Source organism: Cimex lectularius, unplaced genomic scaffold (genome assembly GCF_000648675.2).
Source record: "Cimex lectularius strain Harlan isolate CLEC.00 unplaced genomic scaffold, Clec_2.1 scaffold141, whole genome shotgun sequence".
Classification (NCBI taxonomy): domain Eukaryota; kingdom Metazoa; phylum Arthropoda; class Insecta; order Hemiptera; family Cimicidae; genus Cimex; species Cimex lectularius.
In genome coordinates this window covers 343,204-365,932 of record NW_019392838.1, presented here as the reverse complement: position 1 = coordinate 365,932, position 22,729 = coordinate 343,204, and the positions used below count along the sequence as shown (strand labels likewise).

General features: G+C 30.0%; 1 protein-coding gene across 4 annotated transcripts in view; it reads left to right on the top strand.

Annotated features, from left to right (window-relative positions):
- The window catches only part of LOC106672043 (muscle calcium channel subunit alpha-1), a 112,133-nt gene that overhangs the window by 66,981 nt on the left and 22,423 nt on the right, over nucleotides 1-22,729 (top strand). For 2 of the 4 annotated variants that reach the window (XM_014403141.2, XM_014403150.2), the window contains exons 17-27: nucleotides 446-579; nucleotides 683-774; nucleotides 4,797-4,920; nucleotides 6,131-6,260; nucleotides 6,320-6,486; nucleotides 6,584-6,671; nucleotides 10,060-10,167; nucleotides 20,050-20,102; nucleotides 20,361-20,507; nucleotides 22,199-22,400; nucleotides 22,460-22,729. In XM_014403141.2, the coding sequence (XP_014258627.1) occupies nucleotides 446-579; nucleotides 683-774; nucleotides 4,797-4,920; nucleotides 6,131-6,260; nucleotides 6,320-6,486; nucleotides 6,584-6,671; nucleotides 10,060-10,167; nucleotides 20,050-20,102; nucleotides 20,361-20,507; nucleotides 22,199-22,400; nucleotides 22,460-22,729 (1,515 nt within the window). Of the gene's footprint in view, nucleotides 1-445; nucleotides 580-682; nucleotides 775-4,347; nucleotides 4,463-4,796; nucleotides 4,921-6,130; nucleotides 6,261-6,319; nucleotides 6,487-6,583; nucleotides 6,672-10,059; nucleotides 10,168-15,663; nucleotides 15,772-20,049; nucleotides 20,103-20,360; nucleotides 20,508-22,198; nucleotides 22,401-22,459 lie in introns of all 4 variants that reach the window. The other 2 variants (XM_024228616.1, XM_014403159.2) reach the window with 2 other exon arrangements.

Below are 22,729 nucleotides of genomic sequence, written 5' to 3'. Positions count from 1 at the left end.
CCGCAACGGTTAGAGAATTGACTGTAAGGGCCCAGGTTGAAATCTCAGCAGCTTTGATTTCAAAATGGACCTTTTCTTTTCAAAACACTGGAGCCCTGGGTTAGTTAATATGACCTCTACTGTTGTGAACCCCTGTAAATGCATAAATAAATTAATTTAATTAAATAAAAAGATTAAGGTAAGCCATGAATTTTACGTTTAATAATTATTTGCACAAATATTGTTTATCGAATGCTAAATAACTTCTATTTACTGAATTTACTTACTTTTGAATTAAGTTAAAATTGTTTAATGATATTGTCTAATTTGTTTTACCAGGATTTAACAAAAACACTTACCTACCTTGGTTCAATAAAATGATAAAATTTCAACTTTGATTTTTTTTCTTAGATATATTCTATATATTTTACATTGATATGTTTCTTTATTGATGTATGATTTAAAGGCTGAAAAACAAGAAATGTCTAAAAGTGCTTCCCCCGCTAGAGATGAGTGGGGAGAGGAAGAGGAAAGAGAAAGACATAGCGGCGAGGAAGAATTAGAAGGCCAAGAAGAATTTCAAGAAAGAATTGAAGAAGGGTAAATGAATAAACAAAAACAAACTTGTTCACTGTTTACATTCTTTTCAACATAAATGATTAAACGAATTATGCTATCATCAAAATACTTCCTATAATTTTAGTTCAGTTAAAGAAGAGGGTAGCGCCAAAGTTCGAGTAGAAGAAGAGGAAGAGGAAGAAGAATATCATTATGATGAAGAAAATGATCAGCATGGTATGTTGGATTAATAGGAATATTGAATTACTATTGGATTGTAAATGGAAGTTTCCACAGCCAAGCTTATTGAGTAAAATGTAATATTTGTTTTGTCACTATTGGACAAAATATTTATTTCGACTACAGATTGTTTTCTACAATTTTGAGTGAATGTATGTATTCATACATTTAAAGAAAATTGAAGTTGAACTTAATCAGAAAAAGAATTAAAATAGCTATAATTCTATATATATACTGACAGGCCAGAAATTATGCGCACTTGGTGTTTGTTCTGACCAAATCAATCCCTTTATTTTGTGTATTCATGTTAAGTTTAAGTAACAATTTAAATTTTTGAATTTCAAAATGGTTTTTAATGCGAAGGATGTAGGCAAAATATACAGTGAATACCATCAATCCCTAAAACTGTGTGAAGCTGTCAGTTGTTGTCTACAATATCTGTTATTCATGCGATTCATCATCTCCAGGAAGTTTGAGGAGTATTTATGTTAATGGCTTTTCGCTCTATCAGAGGAGCTGAATTGGCCAGAACATACCAAGTTTGAAGGCTTCACTTTTCCCAAGAAAGCTTTGGTCTTTAGACTAGTGCATGCTCATGACAATTTTGCATGAGTGTTGGAGAAGACAAAATGAGAGATATTCAGATGTAATTTTCCCAGAACATTTCAAGGTTGCTCTTTAATGATTTAAGAAAGGCATTCTAATGGAGTTCCTTACAGAATGGTGTTCGTGGAGGGTCAATGAGTTGCTTGCTACATAGATTACATTGTAATCTCATGTGCTATCGATTCTCAATGACATCAGCAAACATCCTATTCTCATGCATGATAATGCTCATCCACATGTTGTTAGCAGTTTCTGGAAGACCATAACATTAGTGTCTTCACCTGGCTAGCTTGGGAATTGAGTAGAAGCTTATGCAGTCCTTCCCGATCCACTTTAGAACATGAAAGGACTTCTTGAAGAACAAGCTAACCTCCAGCTAAGTGACATTTCTCAGCTGGCAGAAAATACGTCAAGGCATCTTAAAGATCTTATTAATTCAAAAGGAAGAACGCATTATTAGAAGGCTTAAAATTTGCACTTCCCACTTTCATATTTTCTCTGCTTCAGGGAAAAACATAAAATCATGGATATGTAACCTAACTCTAATTCCAACCTCACCCATCCCTAACTCTAACCCATACTCTAACCACTCTTAACCTTACTAACTAAACAAAATATACTCAATTATTGAAAGTAGAAAAGCTTTATAAATTTAAAACAAAACATATAAATATAAAAAATAATCAATAAAAACCAATATTTACAAGTGGGAGGGATTTTTTGTCTGTCAGTTATAATATTGGGTTGTCCGGAAAATAATGCAGGATTTTGGTATTAAACAAAAAAAAAGAAACTAGTTACTTTAAAGCAATGTTCTTTAATCAAAATAATTTCCCATACTCTCAATACATTTCTCCCAACGTGTTGGTAACTTATTAATTCCGTCTGAGTAGAATTCAGAATTTTTAGAATTGATAAAGTCAATAAATGCATTTTCCAGTTCCGTTTGATTTTTGAATATTATGTGTTGTAAGTAGTGGTCCAGGTGTCTAAAAAAATGGTAGTCAGTAGGCGAGAGGTCCAGAGAGTAGGGTGGGTGAGGCAAAGTTTCATAGCCAAGCTCCAATAATTTTTGTGACGTTACACGTGACACATGTGGTCGAGCGTTGTCATGCAACAAAATGGGCCCTTTCCGATTGACCAAAGAGGGCTTCATTACTGCCAATTTCTGATGCATGGTATTAATTTGGTTACAGTATGATTCAGCATTGATGGTTTCGCCAGGATTTAAGAAGCTGTAGTGTATTAAACCAAATGAAGCCCACCATACCGTAACCATTACCTTTTTTTGATGAGTTGGGGGCTTTGGAAAATGTATTGGAGCTTCTCCTTTGTCGAGCCACTGTCCAGAATCCACTTTTCGTCACATGTAACAATTCTGGCCAGAAATGGGTCATTTTTGTTTCGACAAAGAAGTGATGCACAAACATCAAAGCGCTGATTTTTTTGGCGATCGTTTAATGAGTGTGGAACCCAATTTTCGAGTTTTTTCACTTTTCCAATCGCCTTGAGGTGGTCAGCGACGGTCGTTTTACTGACTTTGAGTTGCTCTGCAAGTTCTCGAACAGTTGTTTTGGGGTTTTCTTCCACCACTGATCGCAGAACATCATCATTAAGAGAGGAAGGCCTTCCACGACCTTCTTCATCTTCAAGGCTGAAATCTCCCTCCCGAAATTTTTTAAACCACCTTTGCACAGTGCACTCATTAACACAACCCTCGCCCCAGACTTGGTTAATGTTTCTAGCCGTTTGGGCTCCGCTTCGGCCGAGTTTAAACTCGTAAAAGAAAATCGTACGAAATTCTCGCTTTGACATTATAAGGATGACTGAATTATTTCCAAGTAGCGGAATGCTACAGAGGTAAACAAACAATATCATTTGGAAGAGGATTAATAAGTGTTGACATTCATACAAATGAGTAATCCTGTAAACGTAAACAGAATATTTTATATAGATTTTTTTTAATGAAAACTTAAAATCCTGCATTATTTTCCGGACAACCCAATAGAATATGTGAATTTATTAGGAAACATGGAGATTATTTTGAGCATGCTTATTAATTTCGATTTTGGTAAGAACACAATAAGAGTTATAATTATAAGTTAAAACCCTTTGCACAAAAATAGATTTTGTGAAGATAAATTAAGTGTTAGTTACTCTTGTACAGCCCACACTTTCTAGCACTCAATTGTTCACTCAAAACTTCACAATTAATTGCATATTTTATTATTTATATTTTAAATTAAATAAATATGAATAAACTAAAATATATATTTTTTTCATTGATGTAACAATTGTAGAATTGTTAGAAATGTAGCCCTCAATTTGTATTTTGAATGCTAATTTTTAGATGCAAATGTTTAAATAATAAGGGGGTGTGTCTTGATACATTTTGCAAGGGTTTCTTAAAGATGTATTAAATTCCAACAACCACAAAAAATGTTAAATAATTAGATAGGGTAAGATTTCAGAATATGAAAAATTCACAATAAAATACATAAAGATTATACAATCGACTGTGTACATAGAACTCTATATTTAATTATATGTTACTTTGTAATTTGGTCATTACCGATCATTTTGGTCTGCTTATCCTCGCTGGTTTGGTATGTCAAACGCATTTTGCCATCTTCAGTGTGTCTGTTATAGACCGAAGAAAATAGTGAAATGCTGAAACTTGACAGACAACACAGTGAGATAGGTAGACCAAAATAATTGATAACAACCAAATTTTCTTCGCCCCATAGGCTATATAAAAAATCTCACAATTTACGTGATAATTGCTCAAAATATTTTAGTAAATTTGCTTACAGCAAAATATGATGAAAACAGTTTATATATATCTTTAAATTGACAAATTGGGCTTATGGTGTTCCACATCTGTTAAATACACGATAAATAATTTATTTTTTAAAAAATTAATAGAAAAGATACTGTAAAGTAATTCTTTCAATCTACAATCAGGGCGGAAACAACGTCCATCAGCGGTTCCTCGCAGGATGTCTGAGTCAAGTGATAAAGTACAAACAAAGCCTCTTCCACAGGCATCAGCATTCTTTATATTTTCAAAAGATAACAGGTGTGTTCCCCAAACCCATCGGTTGACCGCACAAATTTGAGATTTGACACTGTTTCCTTGTAACATCTTCCTTTGTGTATTTTTCTGATACTTCTACCAAATTGGTGTATAATTGAATAATTAACTTAATGCTTTTTGTTTCTCTACGCTTAAATAGCTAATAACATTGGATGATTAAGGAAACTGTGACAATATCACATTTGCATGATAGGAATGAATGAGTATGCTGCAATGTTTTAGCTAGTTTTTAAATTTGGCATATTGAATATTCATTTCGGAGGGGCGTCGATTATTGGTAGTTTAGAATGTTCAGTTATTTTCTGTTGCATGGTAGATATGGAGGAATTAGAAGAAGGTGTTACCGCTAGACCAAGAAGGCTCTCTGAGTACAATATGGCAACCAAACAACAGCCTATTCCAGCTGCATCCTCTTTCTTCTTATTTTCTAGAACCAACAGGTGATCATCAGTCATTACTATAGTTCATATAGTATATAAAACAATACAAGACATTGTAAATATCTTTGCAAACTTCAGTAGCATTCATTGTTCAATTTTTTAAGTTGGAAACTAAAATAAAGTAAAATCAGTACACATCATAACATTTTTTTTAAATTAAATTCTCTATAGAAGGGTTTTTATAGTCGTATTTACTGAGTGATGTAGTCTTTTATGTTTTCAAAAGAAAGAAGAAGGTGTTGTTTGAAGCAGATAGAGCAACAAAAGTAATCATAGTCAATTTTTAGTGCATTTTAATCATAGCAATGGTGACTATAGTGATCATATTAGAACTAACAATGACACAAATAAGATTTTGCTTGATAACTTTTTAGAATAGACTAATTCTTGTATGTTTCAATGTTTTTACTATTTTATTTCAAAATTTCATGCAATTAAACTCGAAACAGTTATTCATTGGGCCAATTTTTAAAAATTTATTTATGTGAATCATTTATAAAATAATCATACGTATATTTTACAATATTAGCGACGGAAGTCCCCCCCCTCAGATAGTTTTAATCCTCTTGTTATGGTGAGTTTCTAAATAAATAGTCAGTCAACTGGATATTTTAGAAGAATGAGTGAATTTAAAGTAATAAAGCAGATACTTTTTTTTTCAATTGTGATATTGAAACAATTTGTCCACAATTGGTTTTTACAAATGGATGTTTTTGTAAACAATGCAAGCGTATCGAATGAATTCTAATGATTATAATAAAAATTGCATGTTTTTTTGCTTTTATATACTAATTACAATTAATTATAATTCATTTTAATATTCAATTGCATTGCTAATATTTTGTAAATAAACTTTTCATTTAAATAGATTGACTATATATTTTGAATAATTTTTATCTTAAAAATGCACGCTATTTATTAATCTATGTTCAAAATTTACACCATTAGAACATTTGAATAGATCCAACTGATATTTTGCTTTTTTTTTGGTATGTTATCAGATCACAATGTTCTCTTTATATATTGTGTTTCAATGATTTGTATAATTTTAGTAAATTCCTAAAAGCATTTTTCTTTTAACTTTACTTGTACTAAAAGTATGTTATAAAAATAGTTTTGAAATACTCAGATGAGTTTTAGAATAAATTATAAGTGAAACTAACTGATTAAACTTGAAAATCTTCTTTTTTAATAAATATTATTTACACAGATTCCGGGTATTCTGTCATTGGTTCTGCAACCACAGCTACTTTGGAAATGTCATATTGGTTTGTATTATGGTTTCTTCTGCTCTACTAGCAGCTGAAGACCCACTAAGAGCTGATTCCCCAAGAAACAAAGTAATACAATTTAGACCATAATTTAGGGAGGCTTTTAATTACTGTATTTTATTTTCCAGGTATTGGTGTACTTTGACTATTTCTTCACAAGTGTCTTTACCATAGAAATATGTTTGAAAATGATTTCTTATGGTGCTTTTTTACATGACGGTGCGTTTTGTCGATCAGCCTTTAATTTACTTGACTTACTCGTTGTTTGTGTATCTCTTGTCTCAATGTTTTTCAGGTAAGCATAATATAAAATTTATCTCACAGAAAAAGTTTGTAATAAGAAGTCAAATATTTTTTCACAAATTATTTAAATAAACCAACCAAATTTTCAGTTCAGGAGCGATTTCTGTTGTAAAGATTTTAAGAGTGCTCAGAGTGTTGCGCCCACTGCGTGCAATTAATCGAGCTAAAGGATTGAAAGTAAGTATATTTTAAATTTTACATGCAGCATTGATTAGCATAAACTTATACTGGAACAACTACTGCAATAAGATTGTACAGACAGGTCAAATAATTAATGATAAATATTTTTCAATCATTACGACTTGTAACATTGAATTGTTTTGAACTATTTTTAATTAATAAATGCATACAGATTTATTTTACAGGCTGAAATTTTAATTAATTTTTTTTCTAATGTCACATCGATAAATAAGCACATTAAATAGGAAGGTATCGTCACAAGTCAGAATTTCTCTTATTTTAATGATATTACCTGTCCTTATAGGTAAATGTCTCAACGAATATTAATCCTCAGTGCCACAGGTCTGTTGTTATACAGGTTATTTAATAGCTAATTTTAATCGGTTTTGCACTAGCCAGACGCCAATGTAAATCTCAAACAATATTTTCAAAGTCGCAATATGTTGTCCCTCAAGTTTCTGCTTTCAGTTTCGTGTAAGTTCATCATTTCTGTTAGTAAGTGTGTGAGAAGTATCTGTGGCGCTCGAAAGTTCAAATGACCATTGTCCAAATTGTCTTTTTGCAGTGGATTAGTAAGTTTTTCTAACTCTTTTCCATTTGTAGAAAGACAAATAATAGAAAGTACTAGTGAGTAAAGCAATTCCTGTCATACAGACTTAACATCCGACTACCCGTCGGGTGTTCTGGACGTGGGTCAAATCACTTTTACAAAAAAATCATATTATTTGGATTTATAAAATCTTGGGATATGCCAGTATAAGTTAGTTAAAAAAAATAGTAAATATTGAATAATTGGGTTTGACTTGTTGAGTAAATTGCATCTGTGACCTAGACATAGCAACCTGTGGCATCAAGGATTAAAAAGTAGAGACAACACTAATCTATTTTTCATTATCTTTGTTTTCTTAGTCTTTTATATGTATACAATTTTTTGTAAATTTCTTTATACTGTTATAAATTCAATCATTAAACACATGTAGATTTACTAAATGATAACAAATGATCAGTTCATTTATAAAAGGATATTATTACCACTTAATTCATTCTACTGCGACATTCTTTGCCTTTAATTTTAAATAGCACTTTTTTGAATGTTTAAACGTTTTTGTATATTAATAGCACATATAATGTGCAATCGTGATGTTATATTCTGAAAAAACAACACTAAGCATTAGACATAATTAAAGATTTATGAATCATTAAATTCATAATAAAATAGAATGTTCTACGTTTTCTAAACATTAAGATGTAATTACTATTGAAGTCCATATAAATAATTAAACTCAGCAGCTAGATTTAAGGAATATTTGTTGCATTGAAAAGTTTACTCGTCGTCAGAATTTGTTTGAGACCACATTGCGATCAACAGTGATGCATTTATTGAAGCTCAATATCAAATTTATATTTTAAAAAGCAAGATTTTATATGCATACTTTTGTTTCTGTTTAATTATGAATTGTTGCTATATCAATGAAATTTACAACTGGGGGACCACAGTGGCAGACTGGTCAGTGTGAAAGTCTCTTGGCTCGTAGCCGCGGTCCTGAATTTGATTTCCACTGTCGCCTCTGGAATTTTCTTTCCCACTTCCCTCTTACAAAAAAAATATATATGGAATCTGTCCAATACTTAAAGCATAAGACCAATTAAAAAAAAAAAAATCCAATTGAAACAGATTCATCACAACTGTTTATTGTTATATATACAGATTCAGATCGTGAAAACACTATGCTACACTGACATGCAAAATGTCTCTCCCACTTGTAAATATTGTTCTTTGTTGATAATTTTTTATATCTATTTTGTTTTAAATTTACAAAGTTTTTCTACTTTAATAATTGAGTATATTTCGTTTCAAAAAGAAAAACAATAATTGCTCAGAAAATTAAAATGGTTTCATTAGGTTAGCTAGGGTTAGAGACAGATTGCATTAGGCTAGGGATGGGGTTAAGTTAGGTTAGGCAGGATAGAATTATGGTAAGGTTACATACCCAACATTTTTTTTTAACAAATCAGAAAAAATATGCAAGTGGAAAGTGCCATGTTTTTTCTACATTTTTAGCTTTCTAATATCACGTTCATCCTCTTGTTAATAGAAGACGCCATGGCCATTAATCCATTCTTCATGACCCCCTTTCAAGATTCTAAAGTGTATCAGGAAAGGTTGCACGCGCTCTTACTCTTCTCCTGAGCATATCCCCCTGTCTGATGAGATTTAAGAGAGGAAAATGGGCTGGCCAGGTGAAAACAGTAATGTTGTTGTCTTCCAGAAGGGTTTGGGCTATGCAAACAACATGTGGATGGGCAATAGGAAATACAAATCAGATAATCGTTGATATCATTGAGAATGGTGGTAATACATGTGATTCCAAAATTTCCAAAATTCACAAAACAACAACCAATTCTAAACGACCCATTTTGAGATCATTGAGACTCATCCTTACTGACTATTGTGGTCAATCCAGCTCTGACGGAAAAAGCCAATAATACATCAGTTAACGTTCTTTGAACCGTTCTTTAGGAGGTTTGTACTCCTCGAACTTCCTGGAGTCGAAAATGATGAACATCAAGTGGGCAGAATTTTTTGCCTGTCAGTGTATTATGAATTCCAGTCATTAAGTGCAGTACTACAATTATCAATCATGTAAATTTTCATTTAGCACGATTATTTAAAATAGCAAATATGCCGTTTTTTCTTGTCAATTTGGAAAGTAAAAGGATACAAAAGTGAAAATATTCTTAAGTTTGAATGATACCACAATTGGCAACATAATCAAAAAAGCAGAAAATAAAGTGTGGGTTTTATATTTATAAAGACCTGCTATGATATTGCACGGCCATGGTTGATATTTATGGTATTTAATAGCAAAGTAGGTACTTTAAACATTTTTTTAAAACACTCGGTTTTTAAATATTTGTTTTATACCACATACTTGTATCAAAGAAACATCAAAGAAATATTATTTTTAACTCTTCTCTTAACTTTGTATAACATAATTACTCATTTTATAGAATTATTATAACTTTTTTTATAAGTTCTTTCTCACTTATTGTAAAGAATTGGAAAGTTTTCTCTTTGTAATGTTTGCCCGACATACAAAAGGATATCAAATTTTGGTGAATTTTAATAAAGTATAAAAATAAGGAAAGGATAAAGTACTACTCAGTACTTAGATGTGTTCAAGATAAACGCAATCGATGTGAAGCTTTGACTGTACGTTATTGAGGATGCTTCGAATGTGAATGTTGATTTTTTTTAAAGATAATCTCAGCCAATGAACACCTCTATCATCATTGAAATGTATTTTATAATTTACTTTTTGTTTTTATTACAATTTCAAGTTTTCAGAAGATGATTAATGTTGGCCCATCATGTAATGTTTAGCATGTAGTGCAGTGTGTGATAGTCGCAGTAAAAACTATTGGGAACATTGTGCTGGTAACGTGCCTTCTCCAGTTCATGTTTGCCGTAATAGGAGTTCAATTGTTCAAGGTAGGGCTGAACGCCTGCGCCCCCACCTGTGCAAACCACCACAAAAATTTTGCCATGCATTTCTGCTCATCTCTTCTGTTTTGCCCTTCCTCAACACTAAATTCCAGAGTGGATACAACTATTTCTATATTGACAAACCCTTTCAACAATATTGTTATTGCTTTTTAACTTTGAATACCAATACGGAAGATATTAATACATTAATAGATTTGTGAATTTTTTTTCTTTTACTTAAAAAAAACCATGAGTCAATAGTCTTATGATTAATTTTTTTCTTCAAAACAGGATTAGTATCACCAGTACATCCAATGTAGACATAGAAATCCCTTCCCCTATTAAACTAATGTATTATACACAAATGTTTATTTCTACCATACCGGGTTTTTACATTTTGCCTTTCTTGAAGTTTCAATGTTAAACGTATAAATGGAGACAAAAATAAAACAGAGGATGCAACAAATTTTCAGATACATTTTTAGTTAAACACTTCCAATATTAATTATATCCTCACTAATAGAAATTTGACTATTTATCATCAACATAAACTCATTGTCACTATTCTAAACACTAACTAATATTACTGCTCTACTTTTGGCTTGTTTGGTTTGGAGTGAGTTTATGGTTTTGGTTTTGTTTTAAGTTTCTATTGAAATTTTGGTAAGAATTACATATTCAGTACATGCGTTATAAGTTTTTTTTACATTCTTATGTACCTTCATACACATTTGTTAGTGTACAAATGTATTTTTAAAATCTCATTATTATAGGGGTTTTGTTCAATTGTTTTTTTAAAAGTTGTATACAGAGTTTATAAAAGTTGTCTAATACAACCAATTTAAAAGAAATATTACTAAGAACTTGAATGTAAATACAGTTTTGTCAATCATTAATTTGTTAGGTATCAATTTAATTTTTACTTAGTGCCTAGAGAAATCAAATGTCTTTTTATAGCCCAAATTATTTAACATCTTTTGTTACAGCTTAGCAGCCATTTGTTTAAAACAAAAACAAAAATCTCACAATTTGGCTGTACTGTTGAGCTATCTAACAAAACTTTCATGCAACCAGCTTTTAACCATTTCTTTTTATACTATAACAGTGAAAAAATGTAAATAAATTCAATATCAAATTGTTAAATCCCCATTGGGTTTTAGACTACAGTGAATTCCATATAATTTCTATGACTTGAAAAAAATGAAAATAAGTTTTTTTTTTCTGTCAATGCCCAATAGTTGTAACCAGGTGAAAGCAATTTATTTTTCAAACACAATTACGCACTGCTTTTTATAAATTATTCACGTTTTCAACAAACCGCCTAAAATGCACCAAGAACATAACAAGTTTGTCTTGTATACGTTTGAATATTAAATTGAGTGTACATAAATGGCCAGTTGAAAAAAGCATTCTATGCACACGTGACAAGTGGTTTTAAGCTACAGCATGATTATATGTAAAATTCAATTCTGAAATATCACTTTTTTTTTAACCAAACACATATTGAAATAGTACAATTAGGAAATTACTATGGCTCCAAATTGTAATACTAGACATTAGATAACACCTATATTATGAATTATTTGTATCTTACTAACAAGGGAAGTATACAGACTTAAGATAACAGATTTTAACTAAACCTTTTTTGGTGACTAGGTCATAAAATGTTAGTCCCTTGTCTCAGGATTCTTGTCAATTGGCCGGCTATAGGAGCTGAGAAAAAATTAAGTCATCTGATAATTTTTAGAGAATTAAGAAGAGAGAGAATTTTTAATTATGTTTTCTGCCTTTCCTGTACATTTATATCAAGGCTATTAATTGTGGGGGGGATATTTATTCAGCCTTTTGTTAGTAAGAAATAAAGTTGATATTCTGAACCCCAAAACAAATTTTCGAGAAGATCAAAAAATATTTTATTTTTATTTTTCTTCTCTTCCACATGCTTTAGATATTTTTTTCTATAGCTTTAACGCATCTCTGTCGATCTTCAGGAAGTGCAAAAATTTAGAACGCTATAAACTAAATGTAATGGCATAAACTTGGCCTCTGTAAATAAATTAGAACCAGAAATATAAAATAAACAGTTTCAGGAGTTTTTGTTGATATCCTTATTTTTCGGACTGGTAACAACACTGTCTAAAGTCTAGAAGTTACCATTGTCACCTTGCTCCAGATTTTTTACTGGATGCTTCTGTTTTTCTGACATTTTATACCTATTTATATATTTTATATCTAATCTCATTTAATATGTAAAATTTAAAAAAATGACTGGCATATAATAAGCCTGAAATATATGCACAACAAAGAAAACCATAGGTAAATTATTTTTAAAAAATATTTCTTGGCTGCTAGGGCCTATTGGCAAGAATGCCTGTACTGATGTTAAATATTTGATCTAGTATCACCAAAAAAAGTTTCATTAAAATCGGTGATCCCACATCCATAGCTTTCTCTTGTTTTACTGTGCATTACTATTGTGCAATAATTAATTGTGGTGCATAAGTAAAGAAGTATGAATGTAAAGAAAAATAATAATAAGTGATATAATGTTGCTGGCACATAGGTAAATAGGGAGTACAAAAAATTAATGATGATGGCAAGTTTATATTTGTTAAAAAGAAAGCTCCATTCACATGCAAACATTTAGTATATTGACTCTCAAAGACACTTCTTACATATTATTTACTATAAATTGTCAAAAATGTTGTCTTTTATTATTATTAAATTGTATTTATTTCATCAAACTGTTTAATAATACTTTCTTAAGGTGATTTTTTTAATTATTACAATGTATCTTTTAATTTATATAATTCTGATATCAGTCAGTACATCGAGGTATATAACACAACATTACAGCCCTGTTAAGTGATTCGCCTGCTGAAAAGTATGCAGTATTAAGATATTTATACTGTATGTTAAGAAAAAGGATAAAATACATATGTAAAAAAAAATATTGTGATGAGTACTGTAATACATATTTTTATATACTATCCATATTCAAAGTAACATTAGGCTTTGATGTATTCAAAACGTAGATTTTTATGGTGTATGAAATTTTTAGACATTCAATTCGTTTTTCGCAAATAATTTTAAAGAATCAAAAGACAAGAAATAATAATAAAAAAAATAGTATTAAGCTAAAAATTTACAATTAATGAGGCAAATTGGTTTTTAAAGTTTGTTTGAAAATTGTTTGAATTTTTATTATTATTATATAAATGTACTTGTATAAAAGTATAAATTTCTTTGCTGCAAGAACACACTGAATTATATAGAAGACAAACTGTAATAAATTGTTGTAAGTTTTGAGTTTTTGACTTAAAAGTTGTTCATGTAATTGTACATCTGGTTTCTTTTAGAGAACTTAACAGCCAGTTATTGGTTTCATTTCAAAAATTGTGTTTTGGACTACCACAACCCCTCCTCAGCGATGACCTACCCTGAGTCTGGAAAAATGTCTATTCATTCTTGAAATATACACATTTGTTGAAATAAAAACAATAACTGGTTGTTGTTAAGTTCCATAAAAGAAACTCACTCTACAAACCATATTTTTTGAAATAATTCATAATAATTTGTTTTTTACCAGCCGTGTTAAATTCAATTTTTGAATTTTTGTTGATTATTGGTCAAGGAGACAGCCAGGGAAAAGGAAATATTATATATATAAAACATTGTAATTTTTGATATCTTAAAAACAACAATTGCTGCTGGAACAAAAGTTTTATGATTCTTCTCATCACACTCGCTAAAAGAATGCGCACAAATTATACCTAAGCCTCATAATGTGCACAACTGTTATATAATGTCATTGACATCATTTAAATAATTTAAAAACTTATAAATAAAATTAAATATATAGAGGTTTGCAGAATCACTAAATTGAAAGGATGATATGTAATGTGCACTTTTCCATTGGATTCGCTAGTTTACACTTAATTTAATTGCAGAGCATTTTTGTTTTAAAATGAAACTAATAGGCAATTATACCAAGGTTTTAGTTGATAACATTACTATCATCTCAGGTAGTCAATTATGCCGAGGTTTTAGTTGATAACATTACTATCATCTCAGGTAGGCAATTATGCCAAGGTTTTAGTTGGTAACATTACTACCAACTCAAGTAGGCAACTATGCCGAGGTTTTAGTTGGTAACATTACTACCAAACCAAGTAGGCAACTATGCCGAGGTTTTAGTTGGTAATATTACTACCAACTCAAGTAGGCAACTATGCCGAGGTTTTAGTTGGTAACATTACTACCAAATCAAGTAGGCAACTATGCCGAGGTTTTAGTTGGTAATATTACTACCAACTCAAGTAGGCAACTATGCTGAGGTTTTAGTTGGTAACATTACTACAACTCAAGTAGGCAACTATGCCGAGGTTTTAATTGGTAATGTTACTACAACCTCAGGTAATCTTAAAAAACATAACTTTCGAATACGATTATTTGTTTCTTAGCATGAATAGTAATAATAATAACAATAGTAGAAATTTATAAAAATGGCATAGTTGATCCAGCCTTCCGGATGCCATTGAGAATCGAAATTTTACCGTAAGGTATGCCTTGTATAGTGCCACAAAAAAACAACGAAATTGAAAAATGCATTTCACATCCGTTACTTTTACATTGGGACAAAATATCAAGAATTACAACGTTTTATATAAAAAACTGATTTCTTCTTCTTCCCTGGCCGACTCCTTGACCAATAATCAATACAAATGTAAACAATAATAATTTATACGTTAAAAACAAACATTTATTATTCAGTAAGTTGGCAATCGGAGAGTGATCAATAATCTTAAATTCCCCTGTAAGAAAAAATTTAATCTTCTTCCAAAGAAATTGTTTTTTAGTTTGCATTGCAACAAAAATTTCTTGTTGCAATAGTAAAATAGGCTTGAAGAATAATGTGTCATTGTGACGTTTAAAAGTACAACATGGTAACATATTTAAAGATTTAAACATTACTTAAAATATAGAAGTATGTTTTTGTTATTGAAAACAGAATAATTACTTGAGCATTTTATTTTAATGATTTTTTTTTCAAAAATACAAAACTCTTATTTTCTCTATTAACATATTCCATTTTTTGTTTTTAAGGAGTTGGTTTTTCTAAAGCCATTAAAAGTTGTTCATTGTATTAAGATCATTTTAATGGCAAACCCTGCAAGACAAAGCTTAAATTCATAGAAATAATTTGTTAATCTTGATCTCATTTAGTTACTCTGGTAAGAAAATTGTACAAATTCACTTCACTTATGTGGAATTGATCATTCTGCTTAGAAATGGTTGAAATATAAGTTGACATATTCAATTATTATGCATTTGTTTTATACAATTTTTGTCAGTTTCACCTATTAAGGTGCATTAAAAAAAAAAACTCCAGAAAAATAATGGTTATAAAACTTTAACTATTTAATGTTAGCTATAGTTCTACAGAATTAGATTTGTTTTTCCAATCCATTCTTTCCCGGATGTTTCTTTCCTTGTTTGTAGTACGTAGTCAAATGCGTGATAGTTGCGATAAAGACCATAGGAAATATCATGCTGGTAACATATCTACTCCAATTCATGTTTGCTGTCATAGGAGTCCAACTTTTTAAGGTAACTGGGCATTTCTTAATGGTCAAAAAACAAATTTCTCTTATCTCATGTTATTATGTCTTTTTCTCATCAATTATCTATCTCTTTCACTCTATCCGCCTTCTTCTGTAAATTTGTGCACGACCGCTTATTTATCAAATCATTAGATTTTCAACTCATTTTGAATAGTATTTAGATAATTTTTTAACTTTATTATTTGAAATGAGTTACAGTTAAACGGCTGGCAAATTGCTTAAGCACTCTTTTCTTTTTTCGTACTTTTCTCACTGGAAAATATGCATGGCCGTAAATACGCATAGTAGTAGATGTGGTTTCACTTTATATACTGTCTTTAAGTTCAAATAACACAATTTTCAGTGATAAAACAATTATTAACCAAACTTTTTCAATAGAACAGTGATTAATACTAACACACAACACAAATTTTAACTACATAATATGAAATACAGACTAAATTCATGTAAATAGCATTAGACATGTTAGTTAAAATGAACATTAAAAAATATATATATGTGCGATATTACCTGGATTATGTTACCTACTTACACTTCTTTAAATGGTAAAAAATAACACTTCTACAGCTCTTAATACAAAATATTAATTGTTCATAACAAAATACTATGGAGTTTTCATTTAGGTTTATAGTATTTTAAGTAAAACAAACTCGTTTTCCTGCAGTCCACAATGAAAACAAGCTTTAGTTATTTTTATTACAAATTTTTGGCTTACAATTGCCCTTTAACCACAATTGGATCTTAATTTGAACACTATTAGGTAAAACCATGTATCGGTTCTAAGATTTGCCCGAAACTGTTTGTAACATAGTCATAAGATTTTAATACATCAAATATTAACTGAACATTTGGTATTATATGCGTTTGCATAAAATGTTGGTATATTTTATTGAAGACACGTTTTCCTAAATTTTTCGTCAATTTTCTTTTTACTTTGTTAATAAGTCCAGTATTAAATTTTCTTTCCTTTTTTAAATGTGTTTTATTTTTTGTATAATTTTTGAAAATTAATTTAAGGAAGGAACATTTTAAATATGTTTATTATTCAGTTTTTTCCTTTTTTTTAATTATCTACTTGGGACAGTTTATGATTATATTAAAATTTTATTAAACAAGAAAGTTCTACTTTTTTTTATTAAACAATTCTACTTATTTTATTGTACAATTTATTCTTCTAGATGATTATGTTATACTGCTTTGTTTATTGTTGAAAAAAATTGTCCATTAAATATTATAACTTATTTAAATATTGCATTTTAGTTATAGTTGTTAAAATTATCGTTATTGGCTGTGATGGGTATGACTGAGTAAAATACCTTCTTTTTTCCTGAGTTAAGAATGTTAATTTTATATCCAAACAGACGATATAAATGATTTTACTTTCAACCAGTTAGAGAACATATAATGTATATGTTATTTTTTTTAATATTTAATAATTGCATTAGGATAAGCCAATAAACTCAGTTCTAAAAGTTGTTAATTAATACAAATATACAAGAAGAAAATTGATGCGAACAAACTTTTTACTGTTTTATTGTTGATTTTGGAAAGAATGTGACTACTGTCACTATGCAGGCTTTCCCTTGGAGGTTTATCTCAACATTAAAACATCCACTGTTACTTTTCAAAGCTAAGCATACTTTTAAGTAGTTAGCTGGCTTAAAGACTACAATTTTAATGCCCCGATAGGCTTCATGCTCTCCTGTTCCTCTATATAAGCTTCCTTTCCTCTATTACGAACTTTACAAAAAGATTTCTGTTACAATGGAAAAAAATATCTTGGAACTTGCTTATTTTTAAAATCTTTACCCTGTGGTGAGACAGAAGGTTTGCAGAAAATATTAAATGTAACTAAACTACACTGCTTATTCCATATTTATTACATTGTGAGTGTTCTGCCAGATATAAAATTAGTCATTTTAACGGTAGGAATAGGTAAAAACCTTGCTGTTAATTAAGTGTTTATATTGTTAGCATGCATTGAAGTTTTTTTTACCATCACCAGGATATTTTAAAAATATTGTAATAATTTTTAAGTTTTTGCCTTGCCTCAAAATTGTTTATAATTACAGTGCAGCTCAATTGTGTATGCAATCCTAATCTTTCCAGTACCAATATTTTGTTATATATTATGCATGTTTTTATTTACTAGTATTTCTTCTGTTTAGTGTAATGTAATGGTAAGTGTCAAAAGGGTTTTTATAACCTATTTCAAAATTTGTAATTTATGTATTGTAAATAAATTTAATTTTTTTTTTGCTTAAGATATATACTAATATTCGTATAATACTTCCAGACAAACCATACAAAACAGAAATACTTAACACCCCATTGAAGTACAACGCTATGCATGTTGCATGAGTGTATATTTTTATGTAAATCTTATTTAATAAAGTTATTTATTGAAAATTATGAGACTGTATAAAATTTCATATAGAATTTAATTTATTATGAAATATTTTAGATTTGGACATTTTGGATTTTGTTTTAACATACTTCAACAATTGGTTTTCAGAATATTTGTCATCCAGTATTTATTTATTGTGACTTATTACATACTAAAATAAAATACCATCTTAAAACCTTCGAGAGGTTGCGTGAGGAACAAAGTTACCCCAGCTCATTTGTTTTTTAAGTTATTTATATTTCTGTAGGTTTATTATTAACAAAATGCATTAGAAATAAACGTTACACATAGACAAATGTCTACAGAAACTGACTATATGCTTTACAAAATAAATTAAACAATGAAAAATTGTTATTGTTGTTTGGCTGGTGTGCTGTTAGATAATACAAATGTGTTTAATTGTATTGAACAATCTTTCAAAAACAATTCTAAAATTAAAAAAGTAAGAATTTGGGGACGTCGGTGGCTGCAACGGTTATGGTGTTAACATAGCGACTAAGATAAAGGTTCCGACCTACTTACATTTTTTCAAAAACACTGACACCCCTACAGTTCATATAACTTCGTAGTTGAAATAACTTTGTAAAAACGTTTAAGGTTAGGTTAGGTTAAGTTGAGTTGAATTTGGTTAGTGTTAGAGACAGGTTAGTTGGTTGGAGTTAGGGACAGTTTAAGTTTGGTTAGGTTAGTTACCCCCAGCCCATTTGTATATTGCTGTAGGGTTATTATTTACAAAATGAATAGGAAACAAATGTTAAACATAGAAAAATGTTTTTATTTGCTGATTACAATAATTTATCAATAATTAAGTGTACAAATTTTTTTTTCAAAAAACAAACAATATTTTTGTCATAAATACCAATTGTCTGTTAGATTCTTGTTGGAAGTTTCAATCACTATAATATGATGAAGTAAAAGGATGATAAGGGTCAGTAGAAAGATGAATCCTTACATACATTTCGGTGTAGAGTGTCTGTGCGCATAAAACTTAGTATCTTGATACTATATTTCATCAATCATATATTCACTTGTATGTACTTGTATCTTGTAACACTGCTTACAGTTATTGACAAATCAATGTCTTCACGTGAATTCAATCATCAAATGTAAGATATCTGGGGATAAGAAGAAACTTCCTACAGCTCATGGCAAGATGCAAAATTTTGAAACATTTTCTCTTCCACTTTTGTGAGTTCATTTTTCCCCATCAATTAACTTCTCCCAGGATTAGAAAATAATCTTATAAGCAAACTATGTAAGACAGATAAATTAAAACATAACAGAAAAAATTTTGTATCTCAAGGATGGGTTTTTCTTTGAGGCTTGATTGTGTTCTAACATGCCAACCATCACCTGTCCATTCTTTTATTATAGCTTATTTTTTAGAAAAGAACAAAGCTAAGTTTTAGTTTATGTACTCGTGGTTAAAAGCAAAGCTCTGGGGTACAAAGCGCAGCCGCTCGAAGTTTAAACGAACCTTAGAAATGTATTCCTTAATTATTTATTTTCAAGATGTACACTTTTACTTTGGCATCTTCCTATCAAAATAAACTAATAAATTATATTTACATCTACACAAATTTTTATAGTTTTGAGTTACCAGAGAGACATCAGATTGGATAAATGTTCATCAAATTAATACAAATTTATTGCAAAATATACCCATATTGTCCCATTTTTTAAGGACTTGGCCACATTAATACTGGAAAAGACAAATAATTTCTGTAAAACAATTTTTTTAAATAAATAAAAATTAACTGGCATTTTGTTAGTCCAAGGACTTTTTTTGCATTATATTACATTTCGAGAATCCACTTTCTACCTGGTCTGTTATTTTCTATATTTTTGTATTTTCAGGGTAAATTCCATCAATGTAACGATGGTTCAAAAATGACAGAATTAGAATGCAGGTTAGTTTTCCTTTTACTATTGTTTTATAATTATATATTTCAATTATTATTTGCATTTTTGTGCTAGTCTACAACAGTCGTACACTACATTTAGCACAGATTGTTTTGTTAATATTGTTTCTACAATATAAACTAGGAATTTTAAAAAAATACATATCAGGGCAGTTATGCTTCATTTTAGAACATAATTGTAAACTTACTACAAGTATCTCACAAATAAATGTATCGAATACAGTTAAAAACAAAAAATCCTTTCAGAGGTTCATACATTGAATATGAAGGAGGAGATATCAACAGGCCTACAATATTGGAAAGAGAATGGATGCAAAACAGATTCCATTTCGACAATGTTGCTGAAGCTATGCTGACCCTATTTACTGTGTCTACCTTCGAAGGCTGGCCTGGGTAAATAATATATAAGTGCACATTAAATATGTTATTTATTTATAATTCTAAATGGGTGGCAAGTCATGAATCGCCTAATCTTGATTTGTTGGCAGTCTGTGGTTTAAATTTGAGTCTTATCAGTCCATCCAAACAAAATTAGGCTACCACAAATGTGAATGTTTTTGTACCTAAACATATATCACACTTTCACTCATTAAACAGAAAAAAAAGTTTTTTGTCATGTAAAATTTATAGCAACTGACTAAAATGCTCCCACACACTTTATAGTAGCGATAATTTAGGCTTGGTTGGGTTGATACAAATTCTGCAAGATGAAGACAAAGTCATCTCTTATCTTCATGAAGAAATGTAACTTTTTTTTTAAACAGAAGTTTGCAACAGCAGAGGTTATATCAACCATGTATTTTTGAATATTGAACTGAATATGAATGTGAATTATTGAATATTGAAAATGTAATATTTTTGAGTAAGTATTATACCACTTTTTTTTAGAAAAAAAAACATTTGTAAGTATGTTGGGTATAAACACACGACATATATTTATGATACAATTACTGAGGTATTTTGATAATTTAACTTCCCTTTGGATTACATATTCAGCTCAATATTACAAGTTTCGCAACAGCAAAAGTCATATCAGTCTGGGGGGGCTGGTGTTTTAAAAAAAAAGCCTATTTGTAAGTATGTCAGTATTAACACATGACATATAAGTGATGATGTACAGGTTACTGATAATGTGATTTTAATGCTGAAAAAATGTTATTTGTAAAATATTGAAAAATTCATAGGGTTAAAATAGTAAGTTGATAAAGCTCAATTTCCATTGGATATGTAACCTAACCTGCCCCAAACCCTAACTCTACCAAAACACTAACCCTAACCTATCTTACCCAATCTCTAGCGCTAATCCTAACCCTAACTCACCCTAACTTAACCTGACATAATTCATTCCTTACTCTAACATAAACTAACTTGTCACTAACCATACTCCCACTTAACCTAACCTAACTGATCGCTAACTCCAACCAAACTAACCGGTCTCTAACCCAAACAATAGCACCAATCAAATTCAGCCCAACCTAACCCTAATCCTACCTCACATTTTTTTGTGCGGATATATGAACCCACGTCTGCAACACCCAATGGGCAGTTGAACTCCAAACTCTCCTGTATCACAAGAATTACTATCATCTTCCCCATTCGTACTTATTTTATAATACATTTTTAAATGAATCTGTTATTGTTATTACCTCGTATTCTTTTAGATATTGTAGTAAACCTCACAACCTTAAATTATTTTTGTCAAAATGATTTTTCCCCCCGACCCTTCATATATACAAGTCATACAACTAATCTAATTGAGGGTCAATACCATCAGCACCATCGTACATTGACCTTAATCTGATTTCACACTTTAAAACATTTTTATTACTTCAAACAAATACATACTACAGAAGATCCATGTTTATTTCAAAATTCAGACCTTGGGACTTGACTTAACGGTACACTGCTGTGTGTAAGTACTGTTCCCATGTTGAATTATTTTTCACAGTTATATGGGTTATGAAAATTTATTATTTAAATATCAGCTAAAACATATTGTAGTTCAGTACATTAACACGTACACAAATATATGTATTGAACGATCTTTATTGAGTTGTATATTTAATTTTTATTATTTATTTCAGGTTACTTTATGTCTCGATTGATTCCAATGAAGAAGACGTTGGCCCCATACATAACTTCAGGCCAATTGTCGCTGCATATTATATAATATACATTATTATAATAGCATTTTTCATGGTAAATATATTCGTTGGTTTTGTTATTGTTACATTCCAAAACGAAGGTGAGCAAGAATACAAGAATTGCGAACTCGATAAAAATCAGGTAATTAGTTTAATTACTGTATGTTTTTAATTATTTTTCATATGTACATATTTTTTTAGCGTAATTGTATTGAGTTTGCATTGAAAGCCAAACCAGTCAGACGGTATATACCGAAACAAAGATTCCAATATAAAGTTTGGTGGTTTGTGACTTCACAACCCTTTGAGTATACTATATTCACCTTAATTATGATAAATACGATTACTCTAGCAATGAAGTTTTATAAACAACCCGATTTTTACACTAATATTCTTGATGTTCTGAATATCGTATTTAGCGTTGTATTTGCATTAGAGTTTGTATTTAAACTTGCTGCATTTAGGTTTAAG